The sequence below is a fragment of the Schistocerca gregaria genome, chromosome 5 (assembly GCF_023897955.1).
Source record: "Schistocerca gregaria isolate iqSchGreg1 chromosome 5, iqSchGreg1.2, whole genome shotgun sequence".
In the NCBI taxonomy this organism is placed as follows: Eukaryota; Metazoa; Arthropoda; class Insecta; order Orthoptera; family Acrididae; genus Schistocerca; species Schistocerca gregaria.
Window position 1 is genome coordinate 93,438,377 of NC_064924.1, and position 22,509 is coordinate 93,460,885.

Sequence of the window (22,509 nt, forward strand, 5' to 3'; positions counted from 1 at the left end):
TTACCATGTTTTTGTTTATGGGCCTTGGCCCAATATCTTACGTACTGTTTCCTAAGCCAGTTACGTAGTTCTAATTTGATCATAGCCTTAGTGATAGTCAAGACACGTTCCGACCCAATAAATTGAGTTGTTGCCCCCCATCCTAGCCAATCTATCGACTTGTTCATTGCCACAGATCCACGAGTGGCCAGTCTTTTGGTATAAAGATGGAGTATTACTTACTGACTACGTATAACGTGGTGAAACCATCATGACAAAGTAATATGTTGCACTTCGACAAACTGAAGCAGCAATTGGTATCTGAACTTCAATGAATACTGAGAGAAGGAAACTCATTCCCACAAGACAATGCCCCTCCTGGCGAGGTGGGGAATCACACAGCAAAAATTGGTAGATCTTCACTTTGACATCTTCAAACATCCACCCCACTCATCTGATCTAGCCCGCTCAGATTTGCAAACCTCAAGACACATCTCAAGGGCAGATGACTTCTGATCACTGAGAAAGCCAGTAAGGATATGGACGAGCAATTTCCTGCACAGCTGATTTTTTTTTTTTTTTTTAGATGGAATAAAGAAACTGGAACAAAGATGCCATAAATGTGTTAAGCTGAAGAGGAATTGCTTGAAGTTTTTTACTCCCCCATCTGGCATAGGGAGTCAAAGATATAAAGTTTTTAATTTACATAAAATATTACATTGAAACCAAGGAGTCAAATACATGAATGTAATTATACAATGTATGTCACAATGTGCTTTTAAAACATTCTGATTTCATAATTACGATGAGTTTTTAATTTATATAAAGTGTTCACATGTCCAAAGGGGATAAATGAGACGTGTGTTTCATCACATCGTTAAATACAACAAAAAATTGTTAGTCTGCACCCTTAAAATTTATTTTATAGCATGTAACAAGTTTCATGGCATTTTGACCTGATATATTGTGACATACTTTGCATAATTACATTTACGTATTTGACTTCTTGGTTTCAATGTAATATTTTACATAAATTAAGAACTTTATATCTCTGACTCCCTACACCAGATGGTTACTGTGTTACAGCAAATTCTGTTATATTTGATGTCATGTCATTATTTTTCTTCTTTTATAGTCCTGTAATATGACACCATATAACTTCACCTGTTGATTTTTATTCTGACATGTTTTTTAAGCTGTTTGAAAATAACACGCCAGCGTATGTTGGCAAGATGTGCATTTCCCCCCGTCTTTCTTGCTATGCATTTTTAATGTACAATTTTAGAACTGAAATATTCAATTAATGATTTGCAAGTGCACATTGGTATTTTGTGGTAATCTCTTGGCAAATACAGAATTGTTAAGTCTTCATGTGACACATGCCACATAGAGGGCGTTCCAAGACCCTGTCACACCGAGGTCTGCTGTATGGGTGAATGTAAACAGCGGCTTCAGTTATTATGATCGCTTCTCAGTCTTTGTCACTGATGACTTGATACCAGTGTCCGAGTTTAATTTGTACACACAGATATGTTCTTTCCAACAGTTAGTTTATACTCGGGTGTAGTTATGGTTTTTCATTTTTATTCACTGATCACTATGCGAAATTTTTAACTTCCAGCACTGAAGATGATCACTATGTGATTGAAAATTGATTTTGCTATCAATAAAACATCAATATTATGGCCAATGCTGACCTTCCTTTTAATTTAGTTCTAGGAAAGGCTGATAGCAGGTAGAGTGTCATTGGAAAGACCCCAAGGAGGTTTAAGCCATCCACAAAGGAGGTAGCTTACAAAAACTTTGTTCAGCTCATTCTTGAGTGTTGCTGGCAGTTTGGAACCCTTATTGAGGCAGATTAACAGAGGAGCTTGAGAATATACCAAGAACAGCTACAGATTATAATAGGTTTGTATGTAAATGTGAAAGTGTTATAGCATTGTTCATCTAGCTTCAATGACAGACGTCACAACAGAAGGCAAGGTTAACTGTTAAAATTCTGAGACACTGTTCCAATAATTTTTTAACAACTTCTTACTTTCTCCCGCATATATCCTGCAAAATGTACATAACATTAAAAGTCAGGCAGATTTAAGCTCATATATAAGCTTACTGACAGTCACTTTTTTTGCTCACCTGGGGGTGGGGGTGGGGGGGGGCAGTCAATGAAGACCAAAAAAGGCCTAGTAGGGGAAAAATCGTGTAGTCACAAATTTTTGCACAGTGCTAGGAAGAAGTGCCATGAACAACATACTAAGCCCCGACCAGAACGAGTGTGCACATTGTGTGGCAGGGGTGTTTGAAGGTCACTTTTATACGTTTTTCTAGAGTAAGTCAAAAACTGCAGCTCACAATGAAAATATTCTCCAGTGCAAAACGAAATTCCCTTCCAAAAGGTTTTATTCATTTTTTTCTCTAGGGGTAATAGTTTCCACACTGCCAGGGATGGAAGAATCACTTATTAAAAATTGTTTTAATCATATGACATGTTTGTTTGTCTCTGAAAGATGTGGGTTCAAAACAAATATTCAACAGAGCCATATTAAGTGATAAACTGTGTTCCAAGGTGGTAACATGGAGAGGAGGGGCAGCGGGGGAGGGGGGGGGGATTTAAATGTGAGGGAAGGATTGTGTTCACAAAGTTCCTTCCTTCATATTTCTCCAAACTGAGGATTGCAGATGATTACCCACTACATCACAACAAGCAGCAACAGGGTGCCTCACAAAGTTACACCAACCCTCCAGATCCTGCACTATGAATCACTGGTGACACAATTATATCTGAGGACAGTTATGTTCCACAAAATGTGTTAACACTACAGGGAATGCAGACGTGAGTTACTAATAACACTAACTCAAAAACACACAAGGACAAAATCAACATAAATTTCTGCACACTGTCCTACACTGCCAGAGGACAAATTTATTCTCGGTTATCCTGTAAGATAACTGTAGGGTTCTTCCAGAAAGGCTACTTTCCCCACTTTGAGTGCAGCTCAGTTTTCAGCTTACAGACAGACTATACATCTCCAACATTTTCTGTCCAGTTATCTTATGTGAGTAGACAAAATTACTTCATTGAGCTCGTAGTCATGTAGAGTTATTTTCAGTTGATTAAAACACATATTTGCATTTGATTAGAGAGCTATTATGTAAACAATACCAGACAGACAGAGCTGTCAACTGTACCACACTGAAGTGCCTGTCCCAATTGGAGCACACTATCAATACGTATTCGACAATGGTGATTTAATTGTCTCCACTATCACTGGATGGAATACTTTTGACAGCATTATGGGTGCCAAATGCATAACCCCAGTGTCAGCTCACCCAGCAACTGAAGATGCTTAAATTGTCTTACTCTCCAACAAGTCACCTATGTGTTACAGAACTTCAGGTATTTCAGCCTAAGTTGAGCAATGGTTTACAGCCGATTACTCTTCTTGACTAACATGATCAGTCCCGTTCCAGAAGGCACATTCACACCCATGCTTGAAGATGTACTATGGATGTCAGATAAGTGGCACCACTCAGTGCAGACATCTCTACAAGTGATAGCAATTCTTGAATAGAGAAGATTTACACAGCCTACCATTAACAACTAATGGTGGAAGAAGTGCAGTAACTTTCTGGTCTTTCATTAAATGACCACCATATGAATAAAAGACAATTGCACGTGTTTTCAATACACTGTCAATGATAAGCAGCAGTAAGGTGTCACATTCACCAATCCAATCCTTTTTTCCACAAACATTATGTAGGTCATCTGACAACATAACATTTATAATTTAAACACTTCTCAGCCACTGTTTACAGGAATGAATTTTACACAGAAGGTTGCTCAACACCTGATGAAAAGTAATCTAAACACGAGCTCAGTGACATTATCTTGTGTACCCATATAAAAGAACTGGACAGGAAATGTTAGGGTGGTTTAGTCTGTCAACTGAAAATAGAGCAGCATCCATAGTGGGGGAAGCTGACTCTCCTAGAAGAACACTACAGATCCCACACAGGCTGACTAAGAATCTGTTTTTCCTCTGGCACTGTACAACAGAGTGCAGAGATTTATACAGGTGCTGTCGATCGGTTTTAGTATTATCAGTAAATAACTGCACTCTTTGCAGTTTTAATGCATTTTGTAGGAAATATACACCCCACCATGTCTGTGCACTGCATCGTCAGTGCTTAAGGAGCAGTGTGGAGGTTTGGTATGACTTTGTGAAACACATTGTAGTAGCTTTTTGTGACACAGTGAGCTAGACAGAGTGGGGCATTACCTGCTCAACCTTTGGTTTGCAGACATATGAAGGGGGCGAAATGCATTAGCACAATCTGGAGATCTACCTTCTCTCGTGCTTCTACTCCACTTATCACCCCCTCCCCCCCCCCCCCCCCCCCAACACAAATTATCCCTTAATACATCTCTACTGCACTTAGATGTGCTACACACATTTAACATTTGGTTTTAACCCGCTTCATTTGAAGATGAACATTAGTTTTACAAGGTTACAACAATATTTTTAATCATCTTCATTTTTTTCACATCCCCTGCAACAAGAAAAAGCACCACACAAAAGTGACCTTCAAACACCCCCACATCCCAAGCTCACACCCTACCGCTCAGGATTTTTAGTGCACTGTTCTCAACACTCCCTCCTAGCACCATGCAAAAATTTGCAACTACACGATTTTTTCCCCATAATTTTCCTTTGTTAACTAAACTATAGGATGCACTCTGTATTGCTGCAGATGTCCATATCACTATGACAGTAGTCTCAGAAGTAGTCATGCAAGTATTATGATCACATATCTTATCCGATTCCTCTTTTTAAACTTAATAATCTTCATCTGCCACATCTCCTTTCTCCTTTTTATGAAACTGACGCCAGTAATAAGGACTGTATCTTGGGATATTTATTTCACCTTCATTACTTAATAAACACCAAAACTGTCATTTCATTCACTAATTGTTAACAGATTTATTATTTGTTACACTTTAAGAGGGCAGATATGTAGAGGGTATCAAATTAAAGGTTACCTGAAAGAACCACCCAGGGGGAAGAAGAAACGTTTTGGCAACAAACTGGAAGAGTCTGAATGCACATATGAAGTCACAACAAACAGTAACATCTACTGGTTGATAGAAGAAGAAGAAGAAGAAGAAAAGGCACTTATTTTAACAGCAATAATTTTTCATACCCAGCTGTCTGGGTGTCAGCACTAAATTCTCCTCCTCCTCGTCTGTCTCCTGGAAAAAATGTGACTTCTGTAGAACCCATTTCAGCTCCCACAAGCTGACCTCCACTCAATTTCTGCACCAATTCAAGACCTGTAGAAAAAAAAGAAGATTAGTAAATTGAATAAATATTTGGTCTGTACAGTGACAACACCTGCCAAGTAAAAGTCTGCAATTGTGCATACATCTAATGTTGTGAAACTATATGTGGAGGTAGTATCTGTTCCTGTAAAAACAGATACCATTAATGACTGTGCAGCTTCTCTAGAATGAAATGATGATTAATTTGACACCTTAGATGCAAACAGACGTTAATTTATATCATTGGGGACATGTTGAAAATGTATGCCCCAGCCACTGAACTTCACACTATGCCCCAACTTGTACGGGACATGGTAGATTAACCTGCCATGTGTAAAGAGTGTGATGGGCAAACATCTATTAGGCCCACTACGAATGTAGTGGTGTGGACATGTTGGGAATGTGGATCTCGTGGGGAGCATGCAAGGTATAAGTCCCTGCAGGCGCACTATCCTCTGTACCCTCAGTGGCTCAGATAGACCGTCTGCCATGTACGCAGGTGATCCTGGGTTCGAGTCCCGTTCAGGGCACACATTTTCAAAATGTTCCCAATTACGTATATCAATGCCTGTTTCCAGCTGGGGTGTCGATTTAAGTGTCATTTCAATGTTGTGAAAGTTAATCACATAAATATTTTTCCTTGGATGACCTTTTACATGCAACCACCACAAAACAGTATCTGGTAGAGTGGCAGTACCTGATGCTAAAAATCACTGAGGTTTCCAGATGTTGGAAGTTAGCCTGTAAAACAAGTAAAGCTTATCCAGACACTTTAAATCCTCTCATTTCAGGGTTGATGGGCGGATCTATTGCTGCGGGTGGCGAGAACATTTGGCAGTGTTTGATTGGTAATCTTTAAGTTGAAACTTAAATACCTACATGTTCAATACCAAAACATGCCAGATCACTGAATTAACCTAACACATGACCCAGGCACAGCCGTATATTGAGTGAAGTTTATTGATAAAGTTAATGGAGCTGTGAAGAAGAATAGTAAGCTAGTTTCTTACACTCCTGTGACTAAGGCAATAGCTTTGACCAATTTTGAACTACCTGGTGGTTATAATGAAACTTTCGCTACTTGATAGGGCCCCATGAAAAAAGTGTGATAGGAGGACAATTAAACTTTGTGGAAACATTTGAAGGGGCACGCGGAAGAGAAATGACGAATAAACCATTCAAAGAAACATTTTAATTTCCACATGAGAGGATAACAGCTCTATACCATATTTAAATTCCACATTACAAGCACTGCTCAATGTGACAACCAACAGCATCAACAACAGCCTGGAACAGCACTAACACCATTTCACAATTGTTTGCAGCACTTTTCTAACAGTGAACCATGGATTGTTCCAGCTGTTGTGACAAAGCCCATGCACTACTCTACGACCATACTTGTGACCAGTATTCTCAGCCATGGCAACAGTAACTTCAACAATTTTTGGTGCAATTGGCGTTAGCCGCTCTCTCCCAGGAGCAATTGCTAAATCTCCACTTAATTCTTAGTTCCGAATTGTGCTCCTCAACCAGTGTGTGGAAAGAGCACCTCTCCATATTTCTTTAATCAACAGCTACATCTGTACTGTGTAAAACCACCATGAAGTGCATGGCAGAGCATAATTCCCATTTACCAGTTACTAGGGTTGCTTGCCCTTCCATTCACATACAGAAAATGGGAAGAATGATAGTTTGAAGGCCTTTGCACATGCTGTAATTAGTCTAATTTTATTCTCACAATTCATATGTGAGCAATACATAGGGGGTTGTTGTATATTCCTAGGTTCACAATTTAAAGCTGATTCTTGAAACTGTGTTAATAGTCTTTCTCTGGATAGGTTACATCTGTCCTCGAGTCTACCAGTTCAGCTGCTTCAGTATCTCTGTGACACTCTCCCATGGGTCAAACAAACCAGTGACCAATTGTGCTGCCCTTCTCTGTATATATTCAATGTCTCCTGTTAGTTCTATTTGGCATGGGTCCTACAACTTGAGCAATATACTAGAACTACTCGCATGAGCAATTTGTAAGCAACCTCCTTTGCAGACTGATTGCACTTCCCAGTATTCTACCAATACACTGAAGTCTACCTCTTGCTCCTTCCATTTCATATCCCTAAAAAGTGTTACACCCAGGTATTTGCACGAGTTGGCTGATTCCAACAGTGACTCAGTGACATTATAGTCAAAGGATACTCCTATTATTCATTTTATGAGGTGCACAATTCTATGTTTCTGAATATTTAATGCAAGTTGCCAATCTTTGAACCACTTTGAAATCTTATCAAGATCTGACTGAATATTTATGCAGCTTCTTTCAGACAGTGCTTCATTATAGATAGCTGCATCATCTGCAATGTCTGAAGTTACTATCAATATTGTTGGCAAGGCCGTTAATATACAACATGAACAGCAAGCTTTAAAAGCTGTCTTTGTAGGTCTATACATAATGTCATTCATTATAGGATGAATTCATTATTAATAATAATATGTTATTTTTTGGAACATGACTTTACAAAAGATCATTAAATTAAGGGATTAGTAACACAATCATTCACACCAAAATCCCTTTTATTCCTGCTGAGGTCATAATATTCCAATATTTAAAATACATGTGATGTTATACCTGACATCACATTCACAATACTGGCTGCCAAAATCAATGGTCAAAGTTTATAGGCTGTATCATATTCTTCAATACTTCCAAAACACTAGCTGAGAAAATTTACACATGGAAGCTGTTGCCTGATATGCTTAATGTTACTGCATGAAATAAGGGTCCCCAAACCATGAAACATAGACCTACTCCTGACAGTATAGCTTGTGAGCCTAAGATAGTGATAGCTGTATCGTATGAGGAAACATCATACAGATATCAAAAGAACACAGGCTAACATATGGACCCTGAACAGAGGCAGCAGGCTTTTCAGTGCCGTGAATGACATAGTCTCTAGTGTACAGCATAACAATTTTTTTTATTAGTTGTGGTTTTAGGGCACAAAACAGCTATGGCCATAAGTGCCCATTCTGTGGCTTAGTGAAGCGTAAAAACAGGAATATGAGTCAGCAACAATGGAAGCAAAACTAAAAACGGAAGAGAACTACAAACGGCAGGAAATCTTAGAAATGTGCCATTGAAGGGAAGTTGTTTTCCCTGAAAAGGGCTCCAAATGACTGATGTCATCTCACTGACACTGATAAATCCAAGGACGCAATCAACTGAGCGCATGTCATCTGCTAAAAGGGAAGCCATATCAGGCGACAGCTGTAACTGGGCATGTAGCGGATCAAAATAGGGGCACTGAAGTGAAAGGTGTCTTACTGTCCACGGCTGAGAGCAGGGGAGGCTCACCACTTAAAGATGTTGATGGCTAAAAAGATAGTGCCCTATCCAGAGTCTAGTTAAAATTACCTTCTCCCAATGACAAGGCTGGGAGGAAGAAGTCCAAGCACAGGGAAAGGGTTTCACGTCCTGTAATTTATTATCAGGAAGTGTGGACCAATATGCGTGCCATAAAAGAGCAACACGACAACATAAAACGCTCTCTAGATCGGCTAAGGGAAACATGCAAACAGCGGGCCAAGGTAGAGAGATTGCAGCCTTTGCCGCTATATCACCTGCCTCGTTTCCGTGGATACCAATGTGCCCAGGGATCCAGAGGAATGCTACAGAGATGCCCCCCAAGTGGAGCAAGTGGAGGCACTCCTGAATCTGGTGGACCAGAGGGTGGACAGGATAAAGAGCTTGGAGGCTGAGGTGAGATCTGAGTGAATCCAAGCATATAATATACTATAGCTACTTATGGTGACAGATGTATTGGACAGCCTGGGGAACAGCGTAAAGCTCCACAGTAAAAACAGAACACTGGATGGGAAGCCAAAATCCACTAGGGGTATCTCCAACAATATAGGCACTCCCAACACCAAATGATGTTTTTTGATCCGTCAGTGTAAATGAATGTGGCATACTCTATTTGTGAGCATAGAGCAGCAAATGCCCGACGATAAACTAGAGTTAGGAGAGGGGGTTGGGGGGGTGGGGGTGGGTACTGTCCTTGGGAAGCTGACAAAGGTCACGGAGAAGGCAAAGGCAGGTCCGCAGGCAAAGTCAACATGCCCATTTACAGATGTCGCCTGATATGGCTTCCGTTTTAGCAGATGACATGCGCTCAGCCGATTGCGTCCTCGCGTTTATCAGTGTCAGTGAGATGACATCAGTCATTTGGAGCCCTTTTCAGAGAAAACAACTTCCAGCTGTCAAGAAAGTTTTAGAGAAGTGGAAGGAAAGAGAATGTAGCAGTTGACGGAAGTGGACTCCTGGTGGTAGTAGAGAGGAAGGGCGATCTGCATACCCTAAATACAAAGAGGCATAAAAAAATAAATAAAAAAATAAAAAAAAGGGGCATAGGCCAGATGAGCAGGCATGGAAGACAGATGACTAGCGTAAAGACTCTGAAGGACTGCTCGCCGACTGGACAGCAGAGGTTCAGCAGTCTCAGCATAAAGGCTCTCCATGAGACTGGTGTAAAAAGCTCCAGACGCTAAACGCAATCCATAGTGGTGAACAGAGTCGAGACTCCAAAGAATAGATGGCCGTGCAGAGGAGTAAACTATGATTACATAGTCCGATTTCAAGCACACTAAGGCGTGATGGAGGAGGAGGAGGACCACTCTGTCCACTGCTCAGGAGGTACCACTCAGAATACAGAGGGTGTTGAGGGATCGCAGACAGTGAGATATGAAGTGTGCGAAGACCAGCACAGTTTTCTGTCAAACATAAGGCCCAAGAATTTAGCGATGTCTGCAAACAGATGGTTGACCGGGCAACCATGTAGGGAAGGCGGAGGAAACTCCGTATGACGCCAAAAACTTACACAGATGGTCTTACTGGGAGAAAAGCGGAAGCAAGTTTCGAAGCTCCATGAGTGGAGACAATCGAGACATCCTTGAAGCCATTGTTGAAGAAGCCTGGTCCGTTGAGAGCTGTAGAAGATCACAAAATCATTGACAAAGAGGGGGCCTGAGACTTCAGGAAGGAGACAATCCATAATTGGATTTATGGTAACGGCAAACGGTACAACAGTTAGCACGGAGCCCTGGGGCATTGCGTTTTCTTGAGAGAAAGTACGGGAGAGAGTAGTGTTCACCTGCACCTTAAATGTGTGTTGTGTTAAATTCACGAATAAAAAGGGGTAGCTGACCTAGAAAGCCCCAAGAAAACAGTCTGCCGAGGATGACTGTCCTCCAACAAGTATAGTATGCTCTCTCCAAATCAGAAAATATAGCTACTGCCTTTTTCCTGAGAAAATTGTTCACAATATAAGTGGAAAGAGTAACAAGAAGGTCAACTGCAGAAATATGCTTTCGGAAAACGCAATGGGCAGGTGTTAAAAGGTTTTAGGTCTCCAGCCACCAGGCTAAAAGGCAATTAACAATATGCTCCAAAACCTTACAAACACTACTCGAGAGAGATATGGGGCGATAGCTACAGGGGAGATGTTTGTCCTTTTCAGGTTTAGGAACAGGAATGACGATAGCTCCCCACCATCTGTGAAAGTGACTGCCAATCCACATTCAATTATAAAGGTGAAAGCAGACTACAGTATGATAAATGCAGCAACATTTTGACGTGGATTCAATCCGGTCCTGGGGCAGAAATGCAAGAGGAAGAGAGAGTGTATTGGAGTTCCCACACAGAGAAAACAGTATTATAGCTTCCGCTATTTTGAGATGAAGCACTTCTGCTGCTTATTTCTTCAGGAGAGTGGCTGGCGGGTAATCTGAAGAGCTTGAAATCTCAGCAAAGTGTTGACCCAATAAGTTAGAAATTGCGACTGGGTCCACTAAGGTATCATGCATGACAGTGAGCCCAGAGATCGGGGAGAAACTAGACATGCCAGATAACTGTCGAATCCTACTCCAAACTACCATGGGAGAGTGAAGGTGTTAAACGAGCTGGTAAAGAAGTCCCGGCTTGCCTTCTTGCTATCGCAGATGATGCAATGGTATCGCATACGTAACTGCTACACAGGATGGTGGCGTAAACCTGAAGAGCACGCCTCCACTCGCGTATTGCGTCACGGCACACCTCGTTCCCCCAAGGAGGGGAGGGGGAGGGGGTGTGCCGGGGCAGTACGAGGTACTGAATGTTCTGGGGCTGTAAGAATAACTTCCATAACACGAGTGAGCTGATTGTCAATGGTGGGAAAGTGACGGTCATCCAATGTCGCTGGAGAGGCGAAAAGTGTCCAATCGGCTTGGGAAAACTCCCAGCATCTTGGGTGCATAGATGACAGTTGCGGCTATAATCAAAGGACACATGGAAAATGTGTCACTCAAGTGTGTATCAGCAAGAGTGAACCATTCAAAGCGCTGAACTAGCTGAACAGTACCAACCAAAAGGTCCAAATGAGAGAAATTCTAGATGGAGGCAAAAACGTAGATTCCCCAGAGTTGAGGAAAACAAGATCCACTTCGTGGAAGAGATCGATCAATAGAGAGCCTTGCCGACAAGGATGCAGAGATCCCCAAAGCGGGCAGAGGGCACTAAAGTCCCAACCAGCAAATAGTGGTGTGGGAGGTGACCAAGGAGATCAGCTCTTACCATCGGTGTGGGCAATGAAATGTATACAGTACAAAGCGATAAGGTGTATCCAGAAAGGGAAAGATGGACAGTGACAGCTTGGAAGGGACTGTTTAAGGGATTGGGTGATAATGGACAGTATTATGAAGAAGAATCATAAGTCCCACGTGTCCCGGAGTGCCATCAACAGGGGCGACATCAAACCGGGCTGATTGGAAATGGGGGAAACCAAAGCGATCGTGGGGACGTAGCTTTGTTTCCTGAAGACATAAGACGACCGGAGAGTAGGATCGTACGAGGATCGACAATTCATCCCGAATGGCTCGAATTCCGCGGATATTCCAATGGAGAAGTGACATAGGGTGGACAGAAAAGGGAAGAATCTCACCATGATTGCTGTCAACTCTACAACCTCTAGTGGCCAACAGCTTGGAATGGCATTCAGCCAAAGGCAGAAAATCCTGATCCATAAGTTGTTCGGGGGTAGCTCCTGCCGCTGGCCATCAGCTGGTTGATTGGCCGCCAGCAGTATGTCTCGGTGACACGGAAGACAGCCGAGGCACCGTAGATGAGACACACCATGGCAGAGAAGGAGAGGAACTGTTTCTTATGAGCCTTCTTATGGAAGATTCGACGGTTGTGAAATTGAGGTACGTAAAAAATCTTCACAAGTAGGCTCTTTTTTGGAAATCTGGGCGTCTGATTTCGGGGCCCGTGATTCTGCAGGAGCCGGTAAAGGGTGAGCCTTAGAGTGAGGAGGTGATAGTGGGGAGGTTGAAAGCAGCTTCTTTGGGCTGGCCAATCTGGAGACTGTGGCACTAAAGGTGGCTACCTCCATGGAAGACTGAGGAGGTGCAAGGACAGTGCTATATTTATCCGCTGGGGGCGCAGTGGGCTTTTGACTGGCAAATAACTTACGAGCAGAAAAGGTAGACACCTTTTCCTACACTTGGACTTCCTGAATAATCCGTTTGTCTTTGAAAATAGGGCAATCTCTAGAGGAAGAGGTGTGGTCGCCCATACAGTTGATGCAACGAGGGGATGGGGGTGGACAATCACCCACATGGGCATCCATGCCACATGTAACTCATTTGGCCGGATTGGAACACGACTGGCTGGTACATTTAAACTGCTAACATTGATTGCAATGAGTATGGTTTGGGATGTAAGGGCACACTGAAATGATCTCCTATCCCACTTTAACGTTCTATGGAAATTGAACTCTGTCAAACGTCAAGAAGAAAGTACAGTCAGTACCAAGTCCTTGTCAATCCTTTTCTCGACTATGTACAGCCGTTACACCCTCGTCAGGTCGGCAGTTTTGAATGTCTACATCTACATGACTACTCTGCAATTCACATTTAAGTGCTTGGCAGAGGGTTCATCGAACCACAATCATACTATCTCTCTACTATTCCACTCCCGAACAGCGAGCGGGAAAAACGAACACCTAAACCTTTCTGTTCGAGCTCTGATTTCTCTTATTTTATTTTGATGATCATTCCTACCTATGTAGGTTGGGCTCAACAAAATATTTTCGCATTCGGAAGAGAAAGTTGGTGACTGAAATTTCGTAAAAAGGTCTCGCCGCAACGAAAAACGTCTATGCTGTAATGACTTCCATCCCAACTCGTGTATCATATCTGCCACACTCTCTCCCCTATAACACGATAATACAAAACGAGCTGCCTTTTTTTGCACCCTTTCGATGTCCTCCGTCAATCCCACCTGGTAAGGATCCCACACCGCGCAGCAATATTCTAACAGAGGACGAACGAGTGTAGTGTAAGCTGTCTCTTTAGTGGACTTGTTGCATCTTCTAAGTGTCCTGCCAATGAAACGCAACCTTTGGCTCGCCTTCCCGACAATATTATCTATGTGGTCCTTCCAACTGAAGTTGTTCGTAATTTTAACACCCAGGTACTCAGTTGAATTGACAGCCTTGAGAATTGTACTATTTATCGAGTAATCGAATTCCAACGGATTTCTTTTGGAACTCATGTGGATCATCTCACACTTTTCATTATTTAGCGTCAACTGCCACCTGACACACCATACAGCAATCTTTTCTAAATCGCTTTGCAGCTGATACTGGTCTTCGGATGACCTTACTAGACGGTAAATTACAGCATCATCTGCGAACAACCTAAGAGAACTGCTCAGATTGTCACCCAGGTCATTTATATGGATCGGGAACAGCAGAGGTAGCAAAACGCTTCCCTGGGGAACACCTGATTTCACTTCAGTTTTACTCGATGAGTTGTCGTCAATTACTACGAACTGCGACCTTCCTGACAGGAAATCACGAATCCAGCCACACAACTGAGACGATACCCCATAGGCCCGCAGCTTGATTAGAAGTCGCTTGTGAGGAACGGTGTCAAAAGCTTTCCGGAAATCTAGAATTACGGAATCAACTTGAGATCCCCTGTCGATAGCGGCCATTACTTCGTGCGAATAAAGAGCTAGCTGCGTTGCAGAAGAACGATGTTTTCTTAAGCTAAGCTGATTTTGTATCAGTAGATCGTTCCCTTCGAGGCGATTCATAATGTTTGAATACAGTATATGCTCCAAAACCCTACTGCAAACCGACGTCAATGATATAGGTCTGTAGTTAAATGGATTACTCCTACTACCCTTCTTGAACACTGGTGCGACCTGCGCAATTTTCCAATCTGTAGGTACAGATCTATCGGTGAGCGAGCGGTTGTATATGAGTGCTAAGTAGGGAGCTATAGTGTCAGCGTAATCTGAAAGGAACCTAATCGGTATACAATCTGGACCTGAAGACCTGCCCGTATCAAGCGATATGAGTTGCTTCGCAACCCCTAAGGTATCTACTTCTAAGAAACTCATGCTAGCAGATGTTCGTGTTTCAAATTCTGGAATATTCCATTCGTCTTCCCTGGTGAAGGAATTTCGGAAAACTGCGTTCAATAACTCAGCTTTAGCGGCACAGTCGTCGATAACACTACCATCGGCACTGCGCAGCGAAGGTATTGACTGCGTCTTGCCGCTTGTGTACTTTACATACGACCAGAATTTCTTCAGATTTTCTACCAAATTTCGAGACAATGTTTTGTTGTGGAACCTATTAAAGGCATCTCGCATCGAAGTACGTGCCAAATTTCGCGCGTCTGTAAATTTTAGCCCATCTTCAGGATTTCGCGTTCTTCTGAACTTCGCATGCTTTTTCCATTGCCTCTGCAACAGCGTTCAGACCTTTTTCGTGTACCACGGGGGATCCGTTCCATCTCTTACCAATTTATGAGGTATGAATATCTCAATTGCTGTTGCTACTATATCTTTGAATTTGAGCCACATCTCGTCTACATTCGCATAGTCAGTTCGGAAGGAATGGAAATTGTCTTTTAGGAAGGCTTCTAGTGGCACTTTATCCGCTTTTTTAAATAAAATTATTTTGCGTTTGTTTCTGATGGATTTGGAAGAAATGGTATTGAGCCTAGCTACAATGACCTTGTGATCACTAATCCCTGTATCAGTCATGATGCTCTCTATCAGCTCTGGATTGTTTGTGGCCAAGAGGTCAAGTGTGTTTTCGCAACCATTTACAATTCGCGTGGGTTCGTGGACTAACTGCTCGAAATAATTTTCGGAGAATGCATTTAGGACAATCTCGGAAGACGTTTTCTGCCTACCACCGGTTTTGAACAAGTATTTTTGCCAACATACCGAGGGTAGGTTGAAGTCCCCACCAACTATAACCGTATGAGTGGGGTATTTATTTGTTACGAGACTCAAACTTTCTCTGAACTGTTCCGCAACTGTACCATCAGAGTCTGGGGGTCGGTAGAAGGAGCCAATTATTAACTTAATTCGGCTGTTAAGTATAACCTCCACCCACACCAATTCGCACGCAGTATCTACTTCGACTTCACTACAAGATAAACCACTACTGACAGACACAAACACTCCACCACCAATTCTGCCTAATCTATCTTTCCTGAACACCGTCTGAGACTTCGTAAAAATTTCTGCAGAACTTATTTCAGGCTTTAGCCAGCTTTCTGTACCTATAACGATATCAGCTTCTGTGCTTTCTATTAGCGCTTGAAGCTCAGGGACTTTTCCAGCGCAACTACAACAATTTACAACTATAATTCCGACTGTTCCTTGATCCAAGCACGTCCTGTAATTGCCAAGCACCCTTTGACATTGCAGCCCATCCCGCACTTTCCCCGAGGCCTTCTAACCTAAAAAACCACCCAGTCCACGCCACACAGCCTCCGCTACCCGTGTAGCCGCCAGCTGAGTGTAGTGAACTCCTGACCTATTCAGCGGAACCCAAAACCCCACCACCCTATGGCGCAAGTCAAGGAATCTGCAGCCAATACGGTCGCAAAACCGTCTGAGCCTCCGATTCAGACCCTCCACCCGGCTCTGCACCAAAGGTCCGCAGTCGGTTCTGTCAACGATGCTGCAGATGGTGAGCTCTGCCTTCATCTCGTAATCAAGACCGGCAGCCTTCACCAAATCAGATAGCCGCTGGAATCCAGAGAGAATTTCCTCAGATCCAAAGCGACACACGTCTTTAGTGCCGACATGTGCTACCACCTGCAGCTGGCTGCACCCTGTGCTCTTCATGGCATCCGGAAGCACCCTTTCCACATCAGGAATGACTCCTCCCGGAATGCACACGGAGTGCACACTGGATTTCTTCCCCTCCTTAGCCGCCGTATCCCTAAGGGGCCCCATTACGCGCCTAACATTGGAGCTCCCAACTACCAGTAAGCCCACCCTCTGCGATTGCCCGGACCTTGAAGGCTGAGAATGATCCTCTGAAACAGGGCAGGCAGCTGCATCTGGCTCAGCCAGAGACAGTGCCTGAAACCGGTTTGTCAGACGCACCGGGGAGGCTTTCTGATCAGCCTCCGGGGACGCCTTTCGCTGCCTGCCACGCCTTGGAACGACCTCCCAATCAACCACAGGCGAGGGCTCAGCCCCACTGCGGGCAGCAACCGGGGCAACCACAGCGGCAGACCGATCTGGGGACAGACGGGACGAGGTTGACATCCTCGTGGTACCCGAGTCTGGCTCCCCACAGTGGTGCCCATTGGCAACAGCCTCAAGCTGCGCGACCGAAGTCAGCGCCGATTGCAGCTGTGAGCGAAGGGATGCCAAGTCAGCCCTCATCCCAACACAGCAATTGCAGTCCCTGTCCATTCTAATCGATGTTTAACAACAGTTACCGAAACACGAGTCCGTGCCTAGATAACGCAAGTGGAACACGCAAAGAATGTATCAACTAACCTGTACAAATGGCTAACGACTGCGCTACAATCTGCTGAATTTACGATTACAGTAACTAAAACTCGAAATTGCACCTCCTAAACAAAACTCACACGCAATTTAAATAAGAATCTACGAAGTAAATACTAAAGCGCGATGCTACAACTGTCAAATACTATAATACGCCCGAAATATATGAATTAAACAATCCAGTCAGGGCGAAGGGTGCAGCAAGAGAGCCCACCAGCCCCTCCACTCACCGATAAGGTGGAAGGTCCCTCCCTTAAATGAAGCGATAAAAACCCCCCCTCACGAATAGAACATAAAATGAGATCCACCGCTGAGGCACTGTCAGTCAACACCAGGGGTAGCGAATCTGAAAGTCCATCGCAGGGTGGCTAAATTGGGGCAGTCCAATAAGATGTCAGCCACAGTCAACATTGATCCACAATGACAGAAAAGGGGGATCCTCACGACAGAGGAGATAACCATGAGTCACCCAAGTCTGGCTAATGCGGAGCTGGCATAGGACAACAGAGGCCTTACGGGAGGCCCCAAAGGAGGACCACCACGGAGTTTTAGAATCCTTAATCGCCCTGAGCTTGTTTGGCGAAGAAAGAGTGTGCCATTCTGCATCCCAAAGGCCCAAATCCTGATGATGTAATGCCGAGCACTATGAGTCACTACAAATAGCGAAGGATAGTCCTGAGCAGGAGTGGATATGGTCCAGTGTGCTCAAGATGGCTAACTATTCTGCAATAAAGACACTACAGCCATCTGGCAAGGAACGAATTTCCATGCGTCGTGTATAGGAGTAAGCAAAACCAGTGCGACCAGCAACCATGGAGATATCACTATAGATCACTTCTGAAACCTGAAAAGAACTGAGAAGACAATAGAACTGGTGGTGAAGAGTCATTGGAGGGACAGAATTCTTTGAATCGATTGAGAGATCAAGACAGAGCTGCAGCCGAGAGATGCAACACAGAGGGGTACACGCATAAGCGGTAAAGGGAACTGCTAGAGCTCAGGAAAGAGCGACTGAGTGCAGACAGCCATGGTAAGCCCACATCGTGGCCACCGCTGCAGCAGAGGAATCTCCATGTCTGGATGCAGGGGACCATAATTAGGGTGTTTTGGGGTGCAGCGAATTCCAGAGCGCATAAGTTATCAGGTGTTGTTGGCATAAAACTCGGAGTGGTGGAATCCCCGCCTCTGCGAGAAGGCTAAGTATGGGGCTAGTCCGGAAGGCACCAGTCGCAAGTCGGACCCCACAGTGGTGGATGGGGTCTAGTATCTGCCATGGCGAAGGCAACGCAGAACCACAGGCAGGACTTCCATAGTCTAAATGAGGTAGTGCACAGACATCTAAGAACACTGAGAAGGGACCAGCACATCCTCTTCAGCTGGTCAACTGGGCATCGAAGGCCAGACCCAAGAAGCGATGGGTGTCCACTACCTCGAGGGGCTGGCCATCAAGGAACGATTCCGGATGGGGATGGACCGTACAGCGAAAGCAGAAATGCACGACACATGACTTGGTCGCTGAAAACTGAAAGCCATGGGAGAGAACCCATGAGTGTGCGTGGCTGATTGCTCACTGTAGATGGCGTGCTGCAGCGCCCATTACGGAGGAAGCGACGTAGATACAAAAATCGTCAGCATACAAAGAGGGGGACAGCTGTCACCAGACCATTAATGGCTATAGGAAAGAGAGGGACAGTCAGCACGGAACCCCGGGGAACCCCATTTTCTTGCCAATGCGGAGTGCTGCAGGAGGAGAAAACTTGGACCAGAAAAGAGCGACAAGAAAGGAAGTTACGGATAGAAAAGGGCAGAGCACCACAAAAGCCCCATTCGTGAAGGGTGGTGAGGACGTGGTGGTGCCAAGTGGTGTTATAGGCTTTATGCAGATCAAAGAAGATTGCAAGGAGGTGTTGCCGATGTGCAAAAGCCGACTGGATAGCAAACTCCAGGTGGGCCAAGTTATCCACCGTAGAGCGGCCACAGCGAAAACCACCTTGAGTCAATGACAAAAGGTTGCGGGATTCAAGGATCAAAAATAGCCGCCGACTCATTATGCACTCAAGGAGCTTGCAGAAGGTGTTAGTAAGGCTATTTGGACGGTAGCTATCCAACTGAAGAGGTGGCTTCCCTGGCTTCAACAATGGAACAACAATGCTTTCCTGCCACTGGATAGGAAAGACTCCCTCACTCCACAGATGGTTGAAGAGGGTCAGTATACGATGATGGCCAGCCACCCGTAAGTGTTGGAGCATTTGGTTATGTATCCGATCCAGTCCAGGAGCTGTGTCGGAACAAAGGGCAAGGACATTGGCAAACTCACACTCGCTACATGGGGCATTATATAGCTCTGAGCAGCGAGAAACAAAAGACAAAGGCAGTCGTTCTGAGCACTCTTTCAGGAGAAGGAACGTGGGTGGATACTGAGCCAATGCTGAAGCCTGAGCAAAGTGTTGAGCGACGTTTTCAGCTACAAAGTCCGAATTGGTAAGGACAACACCATGCACAGAAATTCCAGCAACTCCGGTGGGAGGTCGGTGGCTAAAAATTCACCTGAGTTTCGCCCAGACTTGTAATAGCGTGTGTGTGGCCCTATGGCAGCTACATATCATTCCCAGCAAACCTGTTTCTGAAATTTGGTTAGGTAGTGGGCCTGGGCATGGAGTTGTTTAAAGACCAGAAGAAGAGCAGTAGAAGGGCGCCGCTTGAAGTGTTTAAGAGCATGGTGGCGGTCTTTTATGGCTGCAGCAATTTCCAGAGACCACCAATGGACATCTTCCAGTGGGAGGAACATGAGGAAGAAGGGACTGCTTAAACAGCTGCTGAAAGGATGACAGTAGTCAAAGTCTGTGTAGATTCATCAACACTGTCGTGTGGTAATACAGGGGGGATGGGAGCAGAGGAGAAGGCACCCCAGTCAGCCTTAGAGATGGTCCACCTGGGAGGGTGATAAAATTAGAGACACTGAAGGAAGGTCAAAACAATCGGGTAATGGTCGCCATCATGCAAGTCATCATGTACACCCCACTGAATGGAGGGAAGAAGGCCAGGACTGCAGATGGAGGGGTCAATGGCAGAGAAAGTGTCATGTGCCACACTAGAGAGTGTGGGAGCGTCGTGTTTAGTAGACACAGGTCAAGACCTGTCAGAACAGCTTCAACTGTCCTGCCCAGAGCTGTAGTCGTATAACTACCCCAAAGAGGGTTGTGGGCATCAAAATCGCCTAGTAGCAGGAAGGGAGAAGAGAGTTGTTGAAGAAGGGTGGTTAGGGAAGGGGATGTGGATGGCCTGTCAGGTGGGAGGTAAAGATTTCAGATTGTGATTGGAGTGGCCAGATGGACCCTTACAGCAATTGCTTCCAGAATGGTATGGAGGGGAACCCATTTACTAACAATGTCCTTACGGACCAAGGTGCAAACACCACCAGAAGCCTGCAAGGGGCCAATTCAGTTCCTACAGAAAACGTGGGACCCACGAAGGGCAGGTGAATATGAATTGACAAAATGGGTCTCCTGGAGCATAATACAAGCGGCAGAGTAGAAGGAAAGAAGGGGCTGCAACTTTGGAAAGTGACGCAAATATCCATTACAATTCCACTGGAGGATTCTCAAGCAGGAGTCCAAATGGGAAGCGAATAGACACGAGTCAGCCGCGCTGCTGAGTTGCCATCCGTCATCAACAGGGATGGGCTAATACCCATATAGGTGGGGTCAGACTCTGTTGGTTCATTGACTGGAGGAGGGGAAGGCTGCACCTCATGGGGTACCACAGGGGCCTTGTCCTTGTTCTTGTGTTTCTGCTTCTCCTCTTGTGAAGGAAGAGAAGGGCAGACTGCAGTGAGGTCGGGCACGGAATTATACCGGCCAGTCTTGGCGCTCACCGGCCACGGATCACACTGTCGATGTGGAGCAGCAGATCGCCTTTCTGGGAGGTGCCGGGAAAAGGAGTCCCAGGAGAGAAATCCAGTGCCAGCGGCCACTGAAGGAGGGGAGCACTTCTCCGGGGAGGAGGGGGAGCAGTACCCAAAGGGGTGAGTATGGGTACTGACAGGGGGGGGGAGGAGGAGTAGGAGAGGGAGGAGGAGGCTGAAGGCATGGGGGAAATGGGGTGAGGTGGGGAAGAGGAGGGCATAGGAGGGGGAATGGATGTAACTGAAGCAAAAGTATAAGTCACAGTGTAGGGGAGCTGATCTAAGGTCTTGTACTCTTGAATCCTCCTTTCTTTCACAAACACTGGGCTTGAAGGTGAGTGTGGAGAATGCTGTCCATGACAATTTACACACACTGGCAGAGGGGGCACCCCACAGTCATCGCAGAGGGGATCACTGGTGCAGCGGGAAGACGTGTTCAAACCGTAAGCAATTAAAGCATCTCATCAGTGGTGGAATACGAGGTTTTACATCACATCGATACACCATGATCTTGACCACCTCTGGGAGGACATCCCCCTCGAAGGCCAGGATAAAGGCAGTGGGATTGTTTGGAGGGCCTTGCTGCACACGGCGGATGAATCTAACCCCTTCCTGCTCGAGGTTAGGAGCGCATCGTCAATTTGGAGAAGAAAATCTCAGTGGAAAATAACGCCCTGTCCCGAGTTCAAAGATGGGTGGGGCATGACTGAGACGTCACCAAGACGGTCACAAGCACATAGCAGCAGAAGATGTCTATGAGCAAAGCACTGGACCACATGTTACTCATGGATATCACTCTGACATACTTATCTTCAATCATCTCCACGAAAAACAAAGGCTTGGTCGTGGCAAAACTTCCACCATCTGTCCTGGTACAAACCAGGTACCGAGGGAAAGGTTTCAGCTCAATCCGCAGAGCCTGACCATCCTCCCAGGGTGTGACCAGGGAGGGGAAGGTCGAAGGATTGTAAGAATGAGTGTCATGTCTGTTACCACTCTTAGGACGGCCACAGAATGGCCAGGATGGTGAAGCCTTTGTCGCCTCATGCCCAAGGTGTCCGCCCTAGTACCACCCACTCCGATCAGGGGCTCGTCCTGTGGGCGACACCCAGCCACAGCAAGGGCCATCTGGCACGGCGGCCATTGCCAGGAGTTCTGGTGCCCCAAAGTAATGAGCATTGACTCCTGGGCATACAGGTGTTATCAGCTCAGGTACCAGTAGTGTGATCCCTGTGGTTTCGGGGGCTCAGCCAAGTGGTTACTTAACAGAACTGCAACACGGACTGGCTACTGTGCTGGTAACCGAACAGGAGGTGGGGGGGGGGGGGGGGGGGGGGGGCAGGATGCAAAGGGAAAGGGGAGGGGGAGAGGAAACTGCACCATGGAAGCTAGGTAGGGAGTTCATCCCCAAAGGGCTCACACTAAACGGGAAATTTTGGAAAT

The 22,509-nt window shown here is 45.1% G+C and overlaps 1 protein-coding gene across 1 annotated transcript in view; it reads right to left on the minus strand.

Annotated features, from left to right (window-relative positions):
* Nucleotides 1-22,509, minus strand: part of LOC126273050 (RNA 3'-terminal phosphate cyclase-like) — an 80,185-nt gene that overhangs the window by 52,935 nt on the left and 4,741 nt on the right. Inside the window, exon 3 of the mRNA XM_049976446.1 lies at nucleotides 5,182-5,311. Coding sequence (XP_049832403.1) covers nucleotides 5,182-5,311 — 130 coding nt within the window. The remainder of the gene's footprint in view (nucleotides 1-5,181; nucleotides 5,312-22,509) is intronic.